This window comes from Chelon labrosus (genome assembly GCF_963514085.1).
Source record: "Chelon labrosus genome assembly, chromosome: 10".
NCBI classification, from domain to species: domain Eukaryota; kingdom Metazoa; phylum Chordata; class Actinopteri; order Mugiliformes; family Mugilidae; genus Chelon; species Chelon labrosus.
The window spans coordinates 10,997,308-11,017,647 of NC_140360.1; the positions used below are offsets into that span (position 1 = coordinate 10,997,308).

General features: G+C 40.3%; 4 protein-coding genes across 5 annotated transcripts; all 4 read right to left on the bottom strand.

Annotated features, from left to right (window-relative positions):
- Window positions 1–48: 48 nt before the first annotated feature.
- Window positions 49–4,537, bottom strand: LOC311494830 (uncharacterized protein). Its single transcript, XM_084554070.1, has 7 exons — window positions 4,366–4,537; window positions 4,080–4,178; window positions 3,378–3,409; window positions 2,828–2,853; window positions 2,679–2,732; window positions 2,522–2,584; window positions 49–1,301 (listed from the first exon to the last, which is right to left on the bottom strand). Exons 1-7 carry the CDS (start codon window positions 4,445–4,447, stop codon window positions 1,091–1,093), a joined length of 567 nt encoding a protein of 188 aa, XP_084410196.1. The 5' UTR covers window positions 4,448–4,537; the 3' UTR covers window positions 49–1,090.
- A 1,072-nt stretch (window positions 4,538–5,609) lies between these two features.
- LOC311494556 (uncharacterized protein) lies at window positions 5,610–9,078 on the bottom strand. 2 transcript variants are annotated; one of them, XM_084553654.1, is made up of 7 exons: window positions 8,860–9,078; window positions 8,591–8,630; window positions 6,782–8,503; window positions 6,621–6,687; window positions 6,447–6,513; window positions 6,158–6,370; window positions 5,610–6,070 (listed from the first exon to the last, which is right to left on the bottom strand). In XM_084553654.1, exons 2-7 carry the CDS (start codon window positions 8,628–8,630, stop codon window positions 5,954–5,956), a joined length of 2,226 nt encoding a protein of 741 aa, XP_084409780.1. In that variant the 5' UTR covers window positions 8,860–9,078; the 3' UTR covers window positions 5,610–5,953. The 2 variants fall into 2 exon arrangements, with proteins under 2 accessions (XP_084409780.1, XP_084409779.1); XM_084553653.1 differs by having other exon boundaries at window positions 8,591–9,078.
- Window positions 9,079–9,086: 8 nt separating this feature from the next.
- Window positions 9,087–12,266, bottom strand: dnase1l1l (deoxyribonuclease I-like 1-like; the record flags this gene model as incomplete). The annotated part of the gene is made up of 8 exons (XM_084553655.1): window positions 9,087–9,297; window positions 9,383–9,479; window positions 9,864–10,021; window positions 10,206–10,318; window positions 11,583–11,704; window positions 11,794–11,880; window positions 11,955–12,043; window positions 12,126–12,266. 8 exons carry the CDS (start codon window positions 12,264–12,266, stop codon window positions 9,217–9,219), a joined length of 888 nt encoding a protein of 295 aa, XP_084409781.1. The 3' UTR covers window positions 9,087–9,216.
- A 1,112-nt stretch (window positions 12,267–13,378) lies between these two features.
- On the bottom strand, window positions 13,379–20,008 carry traf3ip3 (TRAF3 interacting protein 3). The gene is made up of 14 exons (XM_084553997.1): window positions 19,741–20,008; window positions 18,827–19,260; window positions 18,587–18,731; window positions 18,388–18,493; window positions 18,268–18,295; window positions 18,065–18,094; window positions 16,675–16,770; window positions 15,894–15,965; window positions 15,554–15,694; window positions 15,244–15,381; window positions 15,027–15,162; window positions 14,751–14,896; window positions 14,053–14,169; window positions 13,379–13,868 (listed from the first exon to the last, which is right to left on the bottom strand). Exons 2-14 carry the CDS (start codon window positions 19,226–19,228, stop codon window positions 13,668–13,670), a joined length of 1,758 nt encoding a protein of 585 aa, XP_084410123.1. The 5' UTR covers window positions 19,229–19,260; window positions 19,741–20,008; the 3' UTR covers window positions 13,379–13,667.
- Between the last annotated feature and the right edge of the window lie 332 nt (window positions 20,009–20,340).

A 20,340-nucleotide genomic window follows, 5' to 3' on the forward strand; every position in this document is an offset into this window, starting at 1 on the left:
TCAGACATAACTGCACACACTTGCATCAGACCTATAGCATCGCATCAAACTACAAGACAGGTTTTAACATGCATCATGTGCTTCGTTTATTTGATACGATTAGTTACAATCCATTTAAAAAGATTTTGTTCCTGAATAAATTACTTGAGACGTCAAACGTTTACATATAGAAGCTCTTTTATATGAACCTGTGATTTAAAAAAAAAAAAAAAAAAAAAACACAACAGAGTGTAGGATGTACAGTTTGGATTGTGGAGTACAAAAGTGTGATATCTCTGAAATAACTCTACAAAACATGTTATTACAGCATGTCTAGTGCACACGTTACCCAAAACAGTTTCTTTAAAGAGATTTAACAATAATCTTCCAATTATTCCTACAAAAACACTGAGGCACTTGCTGTACATCTGCTCTGAAATGTTCCACGAAATATATTTTGTTGTAGCTTACAATGTAAAAACTCAAGCACCATAGTACCCCCAAGATTATGTAAAAGATTTGGTTGATATTCATATTAACAATACACAGTGAAACACAGACTCTTAGACGCCTCCCCCCCCCCACCCCCAAGTAGTGCAACAGAAACAGGGGGACACTAAACAGATCTATCAACATCTTTTGAGATTCATTAGCACACGCTGCCCCACGAGCCAGTTTTTGTTTTATAAGAGGCTTGTGCCGAGAAGAAAAAACAAAAATCCAGTTAAAATCTGGTGAAATTCTCTTGATGGGTGTTTAAAATTTGGACAGCAGTCTGGGAAATGCATGTATGTTGTCCGGTGCTGATGTAAAGACAGATTCACTGTGAACGCCAGAGGATGACAGTAGAAACTTTAGCTCAACACAATACTATGTAGTTAGGCAGGCAAGAGGAAATAGGACTTATGTGTTGATAAAGTGGCATCTTCTTTTTGTATCTAGCGGTGGCGCTGTGCTGAAGCTGACATAAGCTAGAAAATAAATCATAACACACACAAATATTGCATAAACCACAATGTCAGCAAAGGTTAAAATAATCACTTAAGGAACGTTCATCAAAGTAAAATGCAGAGTAAATTAAAATGACCCTTGGCGTGAATAAAAGAAAGACTCATTGTAGTACTTTGAAGGGTTCGTTTGACTCCATGTTGGAAAAAATTAAGTAAAGGAAGACTGCCACGGCCAGGAAGAAGACGAACTGAACCCACAGTGGGATGAGGCGAGACGACTTTTCTTCCTTCGGAGCAGCTTGAGTGGATTTCATGGGCGTGGATTTCATATAGGAAGTTCTGTAAGTGGATGGCGTGTCGTACATGGCGGGCCTAGAAGGAAAATGAAAGGTGTTTGAAATTCTCCCATCACAAACCGTCTTTGGTAACGTTTTGCCTAAATACTTTTATAAACCAAAACAGGACTTTAGATCCTTTAGTAAAAGAAACCTCAATATAACAATACAACACAAGTATTAATACTGCATTTAAAGCTAAACTTACTGTATGTTAGTATTTCATTGTAGCGGCTTAAAATGTCAAAAGTAAGATTTACTGTTAAATACTACATGACTGGATCTTGGTTGCTGGTGCTTTAATGTGAACATATTTATTACAGTCTATTTTATATACCCCTTCGTAGTTTAATCTTCAACATTATGTCATATACACTGATAAGCCATAACATTATGTCAGGTGCAAGTGAACATTTTGTCCTAAGAGTTGATGTTAGACGGAGGGAAAATGGACAAGTGGACGGATTTGAGGGACTTTGATGAGGGACAAATTGTGAGCACTAGACGACTGGGTCAGAGGATCGAAAAGAGGTGGACCTGTGATAAAGTCACGGCTCACTGGTGCACATGGTGAAGTTTGGGCCTTGTGGTCTGATCCAACAGATGAGCTACTGTAGTTCAGACTAGTGTGAAAGTTAACGCTGGTTCTTATTGAAGGGAGTCAGTACACACAATGCATCACAGTTTTGTCTGAGGCTGAGTTGCTGCAGACCAGTCAGGGTGTCCACGCCGACCCTTGTTTATCTCATGTGAACATCAGAACTAGACTACTGAGCAATGTTGGAAGGTGGCCTGGTCTGATGGATGGGAAAATTCATATGCATCGTTATCTGGGAAACACATGATGCGCCATGATGCATGAAACGCCTCCTTGCTTATGCCATGGGGATGTGCCTGTTCTGCAGCAATGTTCAGGTGGTGGTGCGTATCAAAGTAACATCCAGGTTATATTACATCGCAATGAGATCGTCAATGGGATTCACTTGGCTGGTTGGTGGTTTTAATGTTGTGGCTGAGTGGTGATATCCTAACCAGTAATTTGAACTTAAGAAAAGAAAAACATCCTATACATTAACACTCCTTGAAATAAAAGTCTTATCTGAGAGACTGTGTGAAGTGGATGCCTATACAGTATGAGTCTTTTTGAATAGACTGTATAAAACCGCATTGTTAAAACAGAAAATTTGCATTGTGGCTTGCTTGCTCGAGTCAGAAAAGGAAATGTAAACAAATTGACTTTCCATAAAAGACACTTACCCGTCAGCCAAATCCCTTCCTCTGTATTCAGGCCTGGGTCTTGAGTATGCTGAGTAGGATCTACTGTAGAGAGAAACATAACAAGTACATATGTGAGGGTTGTTGTACGCTCCTCAACAACTGTAACAACAGTTACCGCGTTACGGCTGTAACTTACTCCTGTTCAAATTCCCTCTCAGCCCAATCTTGTCTTGACCTCATGTAAGACCCACTGGTGAGACGAGACAACCAGCAGTTAGAGGGGGGGATGAAAACGAGAAAAAGAACACTGATGTTTGAGCATAAGAGCTGTGTAGAAAAACTGACCTGTCTCCTGAACCATCGCTTCTGGGCTGCAAAGATAGAACAACAAATAATGAGAACTAAAATACCAGAGCAGCCTAAATATAAACAACAAACTGAGCTGGCAATGAACTTTAAGTTGCTGCTTGCTGCTACAAAGTTAGATTGACTTGCATGGGGTAATAAAAAATACTGTTTAGTCCAGTGCAATTTTGGGTTTTATAATTATTACAATTATTTTCTGTAAACGCTTGTCCTCTGGGGGGTCGTGGAGGGACTGGAGCCTATCCCAGCTGTCATTAGGCGAGAGGCGAGGTTACACCCTGGACAGGTTGCTGGTCTATTGCAGGGCTAATACAGAATTTAATTGCTGATAATAAGTCTATATATTTAATGTCTTTTGTTAAATATTTAAGTGTCTTTTGTTAGTGATAACTACACTAATGATAACCATAGTTTTGTCATTTATCAGAATACGATACACGTGCACTGACTTACGCAGCCCAATCAAGCTTAAACTTAAACACAAGACAACACGTCTGCACCTGAAGGGAGCGTGGAAAGAGATACTTACTGGTGTCCTGTAAACATAGGTGACTTCGTCCTCTGAAAGAAAACACAAACGTCCCGTTAAAACGTAAAGCCAGGTGCAAATTCATTCCAATTCCTGCACATGTGCAATAGTCAAGTGGCTGACTTGAGTGCAGTAATTGCAGCCAAAGTATATTTCAATCATTTTTAATTGGAAAATATGTTAATAACTATATTCTAATTAAGCAGCATCAAGTTAATTGCCCCCCAATCAACCTCTCTTGTCTGTTAAAACAGAAATAGTAACACATGTTTCTGTCTTTTCTGTATATGGAGGACAGAAAAGGACAGAAGTGCAAACATTTTAGCATTTTACTTACATACATTAATTTTAATTTAAGGTATTTTGTATATCTTCCTTACTTCTGTGTCTATATGTTCATTATCTCCAATTTTGTTAACACATAGACGCAGAAAAACATTGATAACTGAAGACATCTAGAATGTATAGCTAAATAAATACACAGATACATTTAATCCATCCTCCATACTTGTATCCTATAGTATCTTATAATATAGAAATATTGTTATAATGCCTAAATGTGCAGTTTTCCTGGATTATTTAAAGGGACACAACACGTTTTGAGCATAGATATCATCACTTATTGGTCGTAACTACTAAGACTACAGTGTATATATCACTATATTTAGTACCCAATGCAAATTATACATAACACTGAGTTACCCTCTTCTCTGTAGTAGGTTTTGTCCGGTGATGGTTTAGGTTTTTTCTGTTTGGCCATGGCCTCTTTCAGCTTCTTCTCATACAGACTTCTGGTGGTGTCTGTGAACGAAGAGGGTCCCAAACACGTAAATATGAAGGAAGAATAAACACGGATAGGCAGAAAACTGTATACTTTGACTCATAATTAGAGGTTTAACTTCACACAGACAAGTGGAGGCCTGTGAAGTTAGCTGACACGAACATTGATTCAAAAACGGGCGCAAAGTAAACAATCTGAGCGACTCACCGACCACAGGGCCGTGCTTTATCCCGTATTCATCGAGCAGGTCGCTGATTTCCTGCGCGGACATGTGTTGTAGCGAAGCCATTTTAACCCGATTTATCTGTTTTACAAGATTCCCCTGCCGTGTTATTTTTTGTTTTAGTTTGTTCTAGTTTCGGTTGAGCTTTAGTTTTAGATTCCATGAAAAAAGAAAGCACCCATAACTCCTCCCAACCCTGAGAGCTCGTTTCGTCACGCGGGCAGGAACGATGATCCGTGGAGTCGAAAGTTAGCTCGGGAACGTGCATAACACATAAAGCCCCGCCCACATTTATTGAGCCAAGTTTTAAAAACAAGCGCACTTCCACTCAATCGTTACATCATTTCCGCTTCCGTTTCAGACGTTGGTGTCGTTCTTCTTTTATGGTTTAGTCCGTTTTTGTTTCAGGAATGAAGCAGCGCCACCAGCAGGAGAATATTAATATTATACGAATGCTAATGAGGTATGCTAACATTAATGCTAACAGAGTTGGAGGACGCCCTTTCTAAAAACAGTAATGTAAGTATAATCCATTACATTATTATTAATATATAATATATTTATAATATGTTTGTGTCTGTACTTGGTTTCCTAGTTTTTTAAACAGTTACAGGTGTAACTAATCACCTGTAATATGGTAGAACAAGAGGAAAACATTAGTTTTACTGATTCATTAACATGTACCAGTATTTTTAATTTTTTTATTTTACAGTTAACTATCCAACTTGACCTTATATTTTACTAATTTATTGTGTAATCGCTTAAAATATCCAATTAGTTCCTCACATGTTTTGTATGTGAATCCTTTCTTCCATAAGGTGCTTGAAGTAGTGAAAAAAGTACAATATTACCCTCAGATAAATACTAATGTTTAAGTAGACACCTTCAAACATTATTACTAATTCACTAATGATACTGTACAGGAGACGGTACTTTGTGCCTTTGTGTCTGTGATTTTTAATCTGCAGTTATCAGTACATCACTGTCATTTTCAAACAAAGATAGATCTTTATTAAGCACAAATCTGCATTTTAAAAGTAACAACAAATGTTTGTGTACAAGTTTGAACGTGGAGATCTTTACACCGTGTTTTTTTACAAACCAGTATTTTAACAGTTCAGTTAATCTTTCACCATTGTAGTGACATAAAGAAGACTAAACAAACTCAAATAAGATACTGAGGTGGCGTGCATTTTCCTGGGATAAACAATAAACAATGTCCAGTGCGTTCCATATATCCGGATTCTTGAAATCCATTTATTTTCAGTCACAGAAGATACCCTCGCCACATTGAAAATATTACAGCACTGTTCCAAATACATATACTTCACACACGCCAGCCGTTCTGACGAGCTCCCGGTTGACACGCTCAAAAAACTGTTTGCTTCCCCACAAACACACACCTCATTTCCCCCTCCTGTAGCTTAGCTAAATGCACTTCCACACTGGTCCTCCCTTTAGGTAAAACCCTGGAACGGCATGTAAATACATGAACACAGTGATTTAAATTAAAGATAACTGCAAAATGTATAATGACTCCAACAACCATGACCAAATAACTGAGCTACGGCCCTAAAAGTAGAAAATTTCGCTGAGCCACTCGGGTTGATCTGTGGCCAGCCAGAACATCAGCAGTCCCATCACCGTCACCAGGCCCATCTTCAGTATCAGCTTCAGCATGTTTAGACACTGTGGAAACAAATTTGAGGGCAGTTAGGTAAAGATAACCTAAACTTAACCAAAGTGGGTTTTCATTAAAGGTCTCTGGTCGCACACCTTGTGTTTTCTTGTACAGGTTTGTGTGTTGCAGAGGTCTAGATCGCTCTCTGTCAGCTCCACAGTGTTTGGAGCGCTCTCAGTCAGCTCCACAGTGTCTGGAGCGCTCTCTGTCAGCTCCACAGTGTTCGGAGCGCTCTCTGTCAGCTCCAGAGTGTTTGGAGTATCATAGACAGGTTTCGTCTGCACGATGTCGTCGAGCACTCTCGGTTCCTGGGCACAGACACAGCAGTTAAGTAGTGTTTTTGTTCATGTATATGCCTCCACATGCAAATTATCATTTCCTCACATCAGATGCTTCAGTAGAGCTCAGGTCCTCCTCCCTGTCAGTGGAGCTGCTGAGTGAATCTGTGTCACTGTTGCGAAAAGAGGAAACAGGCTTTGGTTGGTTCTGTATTGCCTAAAGCTGAAGTTATTGTTCAATAGAAATCATGTTAAATACACATCAGGATTTTTGGCTCACCTCTCAGTTTCATAGTGAATGACTTGAGACAGAGGATCTGTACAAAACTGTACTTTTATCTGCCTCTCTGAATACACACACAAATGCAAACAGATCAGTTGTGCAATACATAAAACACCTTATATTATCTGATTATCTGCATCTGTCTCAACAGCACTCACCTTCTCTTCCATTTTCCTCATCACTGTCATCATAGAACTTATAGAAAGCCTCGATTCTCTCCTTCTCCTGTTCCCAGTTCCTCTCGTCTTCGTACTCGTCATCCCCCAGCTGTCCGAGCTCAGAGACGCCCGAGGCCTCGAGTTCAGTGTTGAAGAAGAAGCTGTCGTCAACAGATCCTTGGTGAGAGGGGCTTGTGGTTTTGGCGTCTTCTCGCTGCACCACAGAGTAGCTGTTGACTTCTTCTGCCGGACGCTGGTTCACGTCTGAACGAGCTGTTTCTGCCTTACTTGTGTCTTCTGCGGTTTCCAGGTACTCAGGCAGAAAGTCATCCGTGTTTAACACATTGAAATCCCAGTTCATAAAATCTGTGCGACCTGCTCTGTTGTTTGTGCTGCAGCCGTCGTCAGAGCTGCTCCACCTGGTGAACGCTGCGTAGCACCCGTCGTAAAGCTCAGTTCCGTCCAGTTGATTGTCGTTTTCAAGATTATCCGAGACTTCCTCGTCTGTCCTTCTGAAACAGACCTCGTCGTCACTGGAGCTGTACGAGTCACTATCAATCGTCTCCTCTCTAGTCAGTGTTGTCTTCTTGTGTTCTTCTCCAGCTGCCACATCAATGCCTATCTTCTCAGCATCCCTCTCTAAATCTTTGCTGTACAGAAACCCATCTTCCGTCTCATCAGTAGCCTCAACGTTGTCCGTACATGTTACATCTGTCACGGCTTCTGTCACGACTTTTTCCACACACACGTTCTGCTGTGTGTATGTGCAACAAGGCAAGGCATTCAACTCACTTTCTTGATTTTTTCCTCTGTCTTCTACATATTCACAAGACGAAAAGTCTGACGGATAATCTGCAAAGCTCTCACCTGCTTCTTGGTGCTCCACTCCTGAGAACTCCTTCATTTTCTCTACACATTCCTCCCCGTCAACTTCAGCGATGAGATCCTCCAGATTTTGCGAAGATAAGCTGGGAAACTCCAAACTGGTTTCTGTGGGATCATCCCCGTACGGATTTTCAGCCTCCTTCTCAAAGCCCTGAGAAGGAGCCACAGTTTCTTCTTCTTCTTCTTCTTCTTCGATTTTCATGCCCTTGCACTCGGGATCAGATGAGTCATCTTGCCCTTCTTCTTCACTTTCCTGCTCGTCCTCTTGAGTCCCAACACTAATCGTCATCCCATTGCCACGTTCGGGGACTCTCTCAAAATAGCACTCCTCCTCATCACTCTCAGTCTCACTTTGCTCCTCGTTTCTAGCTCGAGAGATTTCAGCACCCTGCAGGGTTAGAGGTCGTCCTTCAGCAAAGAGCCTGTCCTCTTTATTATCGTCGTCGAACTCGTCACTGCAGCGGACTGACATCAGCAAATCCCCTGGTTTCTCAGCTCTTCCCACATCCTCATCCTCATCTTCATCCTCTTCTTCAGAGGCAGAACCTTCCTCATCAGCTTCTCCATCTGAACTTGTGTAACCCTCCTCTGGGGATTCGCTCCCGACGCCGTCCTCTACACTTTTAAAATCATCGCTTTTCTCGACTGTCTGCTCTTCATGAACGTTTTCAGCCATATCTTCGGTTTCCTGGCCAAACAAAACACCAGTTGCTTCCTGGAGCACAGCCTCATCTTGCTCTGCTGTTAAGTCCTCTGTCTGATCTTCCTCAGACTTTTCATCAAAGTTCAGATTTTCAAAGTCTAAATCTCCATCAGGGAATGACGGAATAGATGCTTCTGTAACAACATCATCATGCTAAAATTAGTCTTTTGTAAATAGTTTTTAAGAAAAAAACTACAAAAATACCAAAATATGTTTCTTACCTGAAAATGCACCATCAAGGAGATCAGAAAAACCGTCCATCTTTGCAAATAGACAAATCAAAAAGTTATTTAAAAGTTACATTCAGACAAAGGTTACTGCATTGCAATCTCCTCTCTTAAAAAGGAAGACGGCGAAGTAACTCTCGTCTGTTGTTGTCGCTGCAAATGGCTTCCTGTCAAACAGACGGTGCATAAACTACACTTTAAAAAAAAACTAAAACACCAGGTTAGGAGTGTGACAGCAAGCGCCTGCAACGATGTAAACTCACCGTAACAGATGAAGTCGTAAGTGGATTTCTCTGGTTTCTCCAAAAAGGGGAAATTGCAAAAGTATTGTTTTGTGTCTGCTGCAGGAACGCACCTTCATGAGCTCAAGAAATGATGTCAGCTTTGATGTGGTTTTGGTTTCAGATGCACAATATAAACTGCAGCAGTCGTACGCTCTGTTCCTTCAAGCTGAAGCAGCTCTTGTTTTTATTGGTGCCTTACATAACTGAGATGAATGCCACTTTGATGACGAGTTTAAAATCATTACAAAATAACCATAATTATCAGTAATCAGTTAATACTCTGCTGTGATTCATTTCATTCATTAAAATCAGATAAAACAAATAGTCTTGAGTGGTCTACAGCTCGTTGCGGAGTAGGTAGCGGTGATTGGGCTTCAGGTCCACTTCTACAGGAAAATGATCGCTCACCTCAAGAGCCTAAAACGCCATTAAAAAGACCAGAATTAATATTATGTTAAGAATCAAACTGAACTGAAAACATGCTTCTATTTGGCAGCCTTACCTCCGACTCAGTGAGGTGGAAATTTTCTTTAAAGTTGAACGGCTGAGCTGAACCTGGCACTATACTGGAAGTAATCTCCCGTCCGTGAACAATGATCCTGTTGGAAAATGGGGATTGATGTGTTCAGAGAAAAGCACTTATGATCAGAATATGTGCAAAGGTGTCATCAAAGTCAGGCCCATATATGGACACTTTATTTTATGGTTATATAATGAATATGGGCTTAAAGTGCAGACTCTCAGCTTTAATTTGAGAGTATTCACATCCCTATTGGAGGAAATGTTTAGGTACTTCAACCATCTTTATACACGGTCCACTATTTCATGGCCTTAAATTAATTCTTAATCAATTAAGCAGGAAATACCTTCTGGAGTTGTGTCGTTTGCATGATAAAACTGTTTCTGTTTTGATAAACAGCTAAAATAATAAAAAAAATGTGCCCTAACATATATGGATCTAACTTGTTTTAGCGTCCTCAGACCTGTCGTAAGCACAGTGGGTCTTCTCCCGGACGGTGGTGTCCTGCTCATCTCCGATCAGCCAGCGAAATTTGGGGTCGCTCCTCAAGCGCACGGCTCTCCAGCCCTTGATGGTGATGTAGCTGCAGCCGGCGTTCAGGTCCCCCAAGATCATCACATTCTGGCGTGAATGAAAGGGAAGCAAAAAGGGAAGTGCAGAAACATGAAACTTACTCATAAATCATGTGTGATGAGAGATGTATGATTGAGCCGAGGAACTCTGACCAATATAGAGATTAAAAATACAGAGCAAAGAGAGTAAAAAATAAACTTGGTGATTATGACGACGGCCTGGCTTAACGTACATCAGTCTTCCACTTCTTGTAAATCCATTTGAAGACAGTGTACAGCTCATCGATCTCCTTCATGGCGGTTTTAGGACATGTGTGCTGCCCGATCAGGACAAAATCTTTCAACACTGAAAAAAACAAACGCAGCGGAAACGGTGACAGTCATCTTATTTACACTGTGATACAGACAAACCACATCATTAACTTCCCTGTTTACATCAGTCTAATATTATCCAGATTTCTGGTTGTCTGGACAGGTTCACTGTGGCTGCAGGAGCTCTGCTGCATCTGACATCTGTTTACCTTAACATCTTAACACTTGTACGGATCAGTGAGATTAATTTATTCACACAGTTATATAGTTTCTTGTTTGTCAGACATTGTTTTGTTAAGCTAAAACAAAGGCAGCTGGACATGTCAGAGTTTTCTTGAAGACGTTTTACCACTCATCCAAGTCGCTACTTCAGTCCTGATGTTTGGAATTGATCTGAAGAAGCCACTTGGATCAGTGAAGAAATGTCTTTTAGTCCTTTGTTTTAGCTTTGTTTTTAGATGCCAATAAGAGTTCAACAAAAATAAAAGCTTATGTTAGGCCACTAGGCTAGAACCAAGAGCCACATTTCCTTTGTAACTGGTAGTGGCATGTGCTGACCACCAGAAACTCTCCTGAATCTGACGGATGGATCGGCAGCGATTACAAACCTCAGCCATAGTAAGATACTGCAGGATGTCACCTCTACTGCAGATCTGTGCTGACCCAGATTTAATGCTGTGCTGTTCACTTACTTTAATCCACTTTAAAAATATCTTGATAGATAGATAGATAGATAGATAGATATGCCTTTATTGTACTTGTACATGAACACACAAGGAGATTGAAACAAGTACCAAATATTAAATCAATTAAAACAAACAAAAGACAGACCACATACAAACATGAGATTTCAATAAACAATAGAAAATGTGAATAAAATACCGTAAGAACAAAGTAAGTAAAATATTGTACTGAGGCCTGATGGCCCACAGATAGAAACGTTTTTTAAGTCTGTTTGTGCGTGCCTTCAAGCTCTTGTATCATTTGCCAGAGGTCAGGAGAGAACGGTTCCCGTCCTGGATGGCGGCGGTCAGAGGCAGAGGGCAGACAGTTTTTATCACCATCTGTAACTTGTTTTTGTCAGCAGCCAAGCAGCCAGCATACCACACCGAGATTCGGTACGACAACAGTTAGGTCATCTTTAAAGTGGCACAGTAGAAAGTCACCAGCACTGTTGAAATTTTCCAGGTCAGCTGTTTTTTTTTAGTTTTAATAAAGTCTTAATTTACTCCAGTTGTGTGAACCTTATATCCGTTTCCCTCTTTAAATCCAAATACGTCTTTCCATTTGAATCTTACATGTAGTCGGGGAGTGAAAGCGGACGATGAAAGGCCCTCTGGAGAAGACGTCAGTTTCATTGGTCCCCTCTCCTTCTAGTTTAGGGTACTGATACTGCTCTTTGACCTTCAGCACATTGTTCCTGGAGACAGCGAGACAGGAAATGAACTCAAAGGCTGTCACGTTTGTTTGAAGAAATGGGTCGTGTTTGATACGCAGCTTGTGTTTTACCTGTAAATGTAGACGTACTGCTCCTTGTAGGTCTTCCTTCCGAGCCTTTCGCTTTCCACATAAGAGTAGGAGTTGGATCTGTCAAACCTGCCAGGCAATGATATGAATGGCGTTAAAGTTCAAGCTGATGTTGAGCAGATGTTGGTAAATGTTGTTTTTACCTGTTGAGATCTTTAACCAAAGCTTTTATTGCGTGTCCTTTAGAGTCTCTGACCTCTTGGATTAGACACAAGTCACACCTAGAAAGAATCTGGGGAGCCAAAACAAAAGAATTAGCTTCGTGAGTCGTTTTGTGTTGCTTTAGTTGTTGTCGTGACCATACGTTACTGTACCTTCAGTAGAACCCCCATAACCTTCTTGTTGCTTGCCTTTGATTCTCCAAAGCTCTGAACATTGAAAGCGCAGATTTTAAGAGCAGATGTGACGCTCAGCGCACACAGCGCCGCAACAAACAGCAGCGCCACAGTCCTCATCTTGCAGAAAAGTATTGCTCTGTAAGTAAAACAAGAGTTTGGAAAGATTTGACATGTTGTGAAATATGTTACAGAAACTTTCAGCGGCGAAACAAACGCCGCTCCGTCTCTTACCTTCAGAGGGGCCAACACAGGGGAGACTGACCTCAGGCCTGCAGAGAGAGACGCATCTCTTCAGTGTCCGGTGGTGGATTTGGGGAACATGCAGGTAAACGTGGGTGAATGACAGCGGCTGCAGATGTGTGTGTGTGTGTGTGTGTGGTGGATGTGCTGTGTCAGTGCCTGTTGAGAATGGAGGTTTATCTGGAATGGTTTAAAAACCAATGAATACAATGAACAATGACTCACAACTCGGCTTTGTTTTGGCTCTAAGTTTGAGTGTGATCAGACAATGGAGGCGGCCATGTCCGTCAGTTTCATGAACGTTTTGGGTACGCTACATATAATTCACCAAGAGCAGCTGGTAGTTACCACACAGTGTGATCACATTATTCACTGAGACAATGCTGATTGGAGGTGGAGAATTATCCCTCTCAATGGCCGATTTGAGTTTGTAGATTTTTTTTCTGTCCTGATCTAGATCTGGTTAACAAACCCTATCTCTTTTAAAGTCTCTCTGTAAAGTACTTTGTAGCTCCAGATTAAAAGAAAATGCTGTATAAACAAATGGAAGTAACTAAAACAAGCAAAACTGATATTTAAGTATTTAAGATATAAGATTCATTCATTCATCTTCTGTAACCGCTTGTTCCTGTGAAGGGTCGCAGGGTCTTAAGATATAAGATAATATATTAAAAAAAGGATATAATAAATTATAAGATGTGAAATATAAATATGTTAAACTACATGAACCCATTTTGTAGCTCTGTTAATGAAAAATGATAAACTTTGGGCAATATAGTTTATGGTACTGTGACTATCTGTCTTCTTAATGTCTTCTCATTCATTCATTTTAATTCGTTAAGACCATTAAGCAGATGGTGTGTCAGTGGAAAAGTATCTATATTACTTCTTATGATTAAATCTAATAAACACTAATATTAAATGTATATTTAAAAGCCATCGTGTGCTTCCCCCTTTCCCCACCACATTCAAATAAAGAAGTCAATCAGTCAAAACACATGAATTTTTAATATTTCAAGATGGTTCTGCTGTCTAAACAAACCATTTACAGTACAAATATAAAAATTTAGCTTTAAACCTACTTTTCTGTTTTTCTATTTTTCTGTTTAGACTCAGAGTTTCTTGAAATGGCTTCATTTTCACATCACACCAACTCTGAGTTCCAAGTCTAAAAACATATGACACATAGAGATAAAAACTAAATATATTACATGGAAGTCTTTTAAAAAAAATAAAAATAAAAGCAACAACAAACAACATTCCTGAGCAGTGACATTATCATATTGGTCTAAAGCAGCCTGAGTGTTGAGGAGAGGCCATTTCCATGAGATAGTCTTCGACGCGCGTCTCTATGTCCGAGTACAGGTCTTCAACTTGCTCCCTGAAAGGAGGATGCCACGACCACAACATGGCAACCCCCGCTATAGCCAGGAGTAGAAGGAAGAAAACGAACACCCTCCACCACGAACAGCACGGCGTCTAAACGGAGACGGGAAAAATATCTGAGTCACATTTTGTCATGTACGTATGAGCAGGTTTAAAATTCCTGATGTGGTGCAGAGTGTGTGACAATGAGAGGGCAAATGAGAGCTTCAAGGGCATTAAGTCTCAAATTCCCCTAATTGCACACACACATACCCACACACACACACACACTACTCACTGTTCTCCTGCGGCGATGGCTCAGTTGCCGGAGTTCGTCTCTGCACTGCGACAGACGGGCCTGGCTGGACTGACACTCCTGCTCCATAGCATGCAGCTCAGTCTGCAGCTCCTCACACTGCACACACACACCATATGGAACAAAAACACAAGTAATATTATGTATAAATATCTATATATACACATATATTTATAGCCAGAGACGTCAAATGACCTTTCACCTGAAATGAAAGCTTGCAAAATAAATTGGATTTTTTTGAAACACACTTACTGAGCAGCTCATTTGGTAGTGAAAACAGATGCATGCATCATGTATATATAATTTAATATATATATATATATATATAATATATATATAATAACATTCCTGCACTAAATCCTAACTTCATGAAGGTTATGGTATTCAGTATTTGCATAAAACAACTGAGAGAGCTGTCGATTCCACTGTGTGGCTGTGATTTCTCCAAAATGTACTAAACAATATGATGTCCTTATCCTAACCAGACTGCATCTTTAATTTGTCTTTATTTAAGGTACATTAAGCATCAGTCTCTGCGCACTTGCTGTAAATGTAAACATTCACAAATATCAGATTTTGTGATACATTTAACTTAAATTTTACCCGTGTGGTGGTTCTGCATCAAACAGTACATGATGCTTGTGAAAGCTCTACAGTTAACTGTGATACTCCCACTTTACCTCTGCCTCTTTGAGCTTGAGTTTCTCCTGAGCCTGACGAAGCAGCTCCTCCAAATGGGACTCCCTCTGTGGATTCAGTCGTAAATCTGCTTCCTCTGACATCATAAAGTCCTCCTTCATAAAGTCCAGGACCTCATCACCGCCATCTAGGAACAGGAAGCATATTAAATAAATGTGCCTTGTTGAATTTACAGTATTTTGACTATTTAGTGTCAGAGTTACTTCCATATAAACCAAAAATTGGCTCTTACTGACCCTTAACAAAACATGACTTGCCTCTAGAGAGCTGGATTTCTTGTGTTAAAGTCTGGTTGTCCTCTTGCAGCAGGCAAATGTTGTACTGTAGATCCTGCTTTTCTTGTCTTAATGACACCACCTCCTCCCTCAGTTCTTCCTCTCTGGCTCTGGACAGCTGCACGAGACACACTCATGTTTCTCCACAACCTTTTACATGAAAACTTTTGACCATGCACATTGTCACAGTATACCATACCTCCACTTGGCTGTGCAGCTGTTGCAGCTGTTCATTACTGAGGTGTTGGTTCTCCCTGAGTTGTGTAGCGCTCAGCTTCAGCTCCTCATAAAGACTTTGCCACCTCAGTGCTTCTGCCTTTGATGTAATTAAAGCTTCCTGTAGGCAAAAATAAACATGTATCTAAAAACATTAGCTAAAACAGTAACACTATATTGAACTTAGCTGTCAGGTCACACCCAAGTCTCAACATCAGTGATATTTATGAATGTCTCTGTAGTTAGATAAAAAAAAAAGAGCATGGTTGTTTGTTATGTATCAAATGTTTGACCTGCAGTGTCTCCGCCTTGTTGAGCGCCTCTGTTTTGTCCTGTGTGGCCTTCTGCAGGGCAACCAAGGCCTTCTCCTCATACACCAACCTCTGCTTCTCCATCTGTACGACCAGTTTCTTCACACCATCTTTTGGAAACTTCTGTATGGACACAACACTGCTGAGTTTGACGTACCAATTTTGAGGTGAGAAGCAAACCGAAACCACAGACGAGCACAATTAGCCGACACAGCATCATCACTATCGTGTCTGTCTTGTTGCAAAGAAATCAAATTTAAAAAAAAAAAACTCTTAATGCATGATTCAAACCTCTCTTCCATATAAAGATTCTGCAGCTTACCTGCAGACAGAGTTGCAGCTGTGCCTCCAGAGACTTGATCTTGATTCTAAGCAGATCTTCACTGCAGCGAGACTGTGTGGGTTAGAAAGGAAATGAATGACTGTCGCGCTGTAACCGGCAGATGGAAAATTAATAGTTCATGTACCAAAATCTGACAGCACACTGTTTCACAGTCTGCACTCACAGGTGCACAAAAGGGAACTTGCAGAATCAGTGATCCCCCAGACTGATCATAACGTGCTGCAACACAACATTATTAAGATTGTGGAAAATAATAAATATATAAGGTGACTAGTTGTACCATACCTTAGTGAGAACCAATTTTACAAAAGAGAAGCTTAAAATGTTTGAATGAAATGAATTATTAATCCTCAGCTCTTAAACCCACATAAAAATAATAAACAAAATAAGGGAAACGTCAACATTTCCCCTTCATTCATTACAGTCAAAGTTACCTAAAAGAGAGCTACTGAGGATGCATAGCATCTATAATAGCTTCTGACTGGCACGCCCTTCCTGTCTAAGAACGACAGCTTGCACCGTCCTATGCACTATAGACTGGTGCGGAAGCAGGAAGCTCCAAACCACAGGCTGCACAGGCCTTCCTGAGGCAACAGCTGCCATACAGTGTTGGTTGCATGGCTGTGACAAAAAATCGCTCAACCGAGTATGGCAACGCAACCTTTTAAAATGAGAACTATGTATTTGGAAGATTGCAACACAATGGGTTTGTTTGATGTAGTAACAAGACTGTGCATACAGACAGACAGAGAGGTCTTACAGTCCATATCTTGTTTGAGGAGTTCTGCAGGTCAGACATGGACTCCTGGAGGGCTGCCAGCTTCTTCTTCGCTACCTCCTCTCTCCACAGGGCCTCCTGACAGATAAAAACGGCAGAAGAGATAAATGCCACAACTAACAAACTCACTAAAGTCAATTTATGTCATCTGTTAATGTTTGAACCGGATATTTAAAATAAATTAAGCCACTAAATAGGTTATCAGGTTCTTGCAGTGCTTCAGAGCACCTTACCACTGTTGCTTAGTAACAGCCATTGTACCCAAAATGGAGCATCATAAACACAGACTTCATGTCAGTTGCAGCAGAACTAGGCTAACATTTGCTAACAATATTTTACAAACACAACTATTTTGCCCAAGATCATTCTCTGATCCTGAGATAATGGTAAGTTTGTAAAAATGTAGGTTAACTATAAAACAAATTATCGTGAAGACTGAAAGATTTAATTTCAGTTGCACAGAAGAACCAAGCTAAAGTTTGCTAACATTAGCCGCCACATGCTAGCTGCTACGCATACCGAACCAAGTAGCATCAGTATATAAACATAACAAAAACAGTGACTACTGTATCTTAGAGTGACAATTTTGAGATAATTGTAAGTTTGTAATATGTAGCCATAAAGAGAGAAAACTGAAGTACAATCAGGTACACAGCAAAATCTATCTGTTTGCTAAAATTAGCCACCACATGCTAGATGCTGTTACTACACAACAAAAAGAATATAAAAACAACATAAATGTGCAACTTTTACTTTAAAACATCTTCTGTACCTATTACTAACATACTGAGATAATGATAAACTAAGTAAAACGTAGTGTAACAGTGGAAAAAGAGATGCTAACATTTGCTAATATTTGCTAACATTAGCCACCACACGCCAGCTTCTTTTCATACCAAACCAAGTATCTTAAAATATATAGCCACAACAAGACTGTGTAAACTTTGCTCAACATAATCTACAAGTGAAAATTCAGAAATGATAATTAATAATTTAACAGCATAGAAGCACCTTAAAGCTAACATTAACTACCACAAGCTAACATTAACTACCACATGCTAGCTGCTGTTCGTAGCCAGCAAAGTAGCTTCTGAATATACAAACACAACAACAACACAACACAATAGCAGTGGCACAATTCTGGGATAATGGAAAATTGGAAAATGTATTGTAGCGTAGAGAAAAGTCATAAAGACAGACAGACATCCGTGAATGTCAGTTTTGCTTCAACACCTAGAAAAAGTTTGCATTAGCTTCCATCAGCTACTGTTCATGTGATGACCAGAGTGTTATTGTTTTTAAATTCTACTTTCATTCACTAAACGAACAGTGCAGTAGTTTATATTGCTTAAGTTATATTGTATTGCCTTACCTGCAGGTAGTCAGCTAATCTCTGAATATCCTATTAAGATAAGAGAGAAAAGAGACATTAAAAACAGTTAATATGTGCAATTTACATAAAACACTGGCATTAGATTAAAAACTCTGGGGTAGATTCTAGGGATTTGACATTTGTTTCCCCTGAAATAATCTAAACCAGAGCATTGTGAGTTAACATCTCCAGTGAAAACTTACTGATTCCTTGACAGTGACGAGGCCAGACCTGTGTGGAGGAGAAAAACATTGATCACAGCTGATTCTCTTTTAAACCAAGATATTTAAACTGTGTTTCAGAGAGATTTTAATTAAACTCACTCTGTCTGTGCAGTGGCCTCTATCATTATCTTTTTTGGAATAATGGTTTCTTTTTTCATGGATGATTTTTGTTGAACCTTTTCAGTTTTGATGCTTGTCTTTTGAACTATGACACAGAAGAAATAAGCAGTGTTATTAGAATGAAAGGTTAATCTGACAGTCCCTGGTCAAAATGCATTGCGATTGGAAAGAATCTAACCATTAATACTGCTGTTATTTTTATATGGGGTTTCCAGTCTGTGCTGGTTTGATTCCTTTATCACTGGTGTGGAGACGGATGCTTGCTTCTTTGCATGATCTCTCTCTTCCCTCATCCATGTTAACTGTTCAGACAGTAATGAAGCCTGAGGAAATGCGAGTAGAGAAAAGAAGATACAGGTTTTATTCACAACTGAATCTGCTGATGTAACTGCTCAAATAAAGATGAAGCATGTTTTACCCTTTTGCTGGTGGTTGGATCTTCAGTTCCACTGATGTTTGGTTTTAACATCATCGCCGGACGTCCATTTGCAGAGATAGTATTTTGCGTATTTGTATGCCGTGTGTCAAACTTGATGCTTGATCTGTAATGTTGTGAAAAGGTCTTTGGCGTGCGTTTTCTCGAAGACTTGGGGCAACATGGCTCTGGGCTCACAGATCTCCTCCTTAGAAACTCCAGCTGTCGCTTATTCTTTAGTTCATTCTTTATCTGTCTTGTGTCAAGTTCTCTCGTAGGGCTTCGACATGAAGTCACGTTGTTACGTCCTCGTAAATACTCGCGTTTCTGCGCTCTGATTTCCACTAATCGGTCAAACTCATTCTCTGTTTTGAGCAGTATCCCACCGAAGTCCAGGATATCCATGGCAACTCCTCTGGCTGTTGTGTGCCTCAAACCTACAATGACAGCACCACTGTTTATAGCAGTTATAACACTTGGCTTTAACTCATGCCATTCATTAAGAAATGACTTAAATTGATAAAATTGGTGGTGGTTCACATGTTTATTCTTCAAATATTCCTGCCATTTTAATTTCAAGAAACGTCTACTCAGTTAAACAGAGAGTTAGTGAACTGTAACCCCAAGGTGAGCTCCAAATTAGCAGAGTTGCAAGGCTTTTCATTTAAAAAAGTTAAAATGAAAAGCCTCAGGAGTGTGTTTGGTAGTTAGAATCATTTGTTGTTCAGCTTTTTCTCTGAAAACTGGGCTGGGTTGAAGCGCCCGCAATAGCGGTTGTATCGTATCAAGTGCTACTTTAACACTGAGTACCGCAGTTGTCACCGGCAGACTAGGCCCTAGCAACTGCAGACAGAAGTTATGGAGGGAAAACGTACAAGATAACTCGAAGACAAAACGGAATCCATGCAAAAGCTTACCTTCTGAGACATTTCATTCAGTGACGAAAACACTTCAGGAGGAGGTCGAGAAGTCATCCATTTTCACCCTCTTCTGAAATAGTGTCTGGGGTTTTGTCAGTGTTTCACATGTAGCTGTTGCTGTTGAGAATAATTTTACAGGAAGTGAAGGGAACCACAGCGTCATATGTTCCTCTATCTCACTAGCCACTCGCATCAAACTGATGCCATGCACGGGTGGGCCCCCAAGATTACAGACAGACTCAGACAGTTCCCTCTGTGTGCAGTCTGGGATAAAATACGCCACTTGGGAGAGAGAGAGAGAGAGAGAGAGAGAGAGAGAGAGATCTCTGCAGTGTGTGTGCAGCTATCATTTGGAAATTTGAATTGTTTACAACAGCAGCCTCATGTCTCATTCGGACAGCTTAATGACTGACGAAGGTGTAATGATTTACAGCATGAGGGCATAACATTATGATCACCTGCCTAATATTGTGTAGGTCTCCCTTGTGCCTCCAAAACAGTTCTGACTCATCAGAGAATGGACATGAGCCTTATGAGGGTGTCCTGTGGTCCTCTGGGTGGGGTTTTGGGTCCTATGGGCTGAGGGGTGGGTTCTCT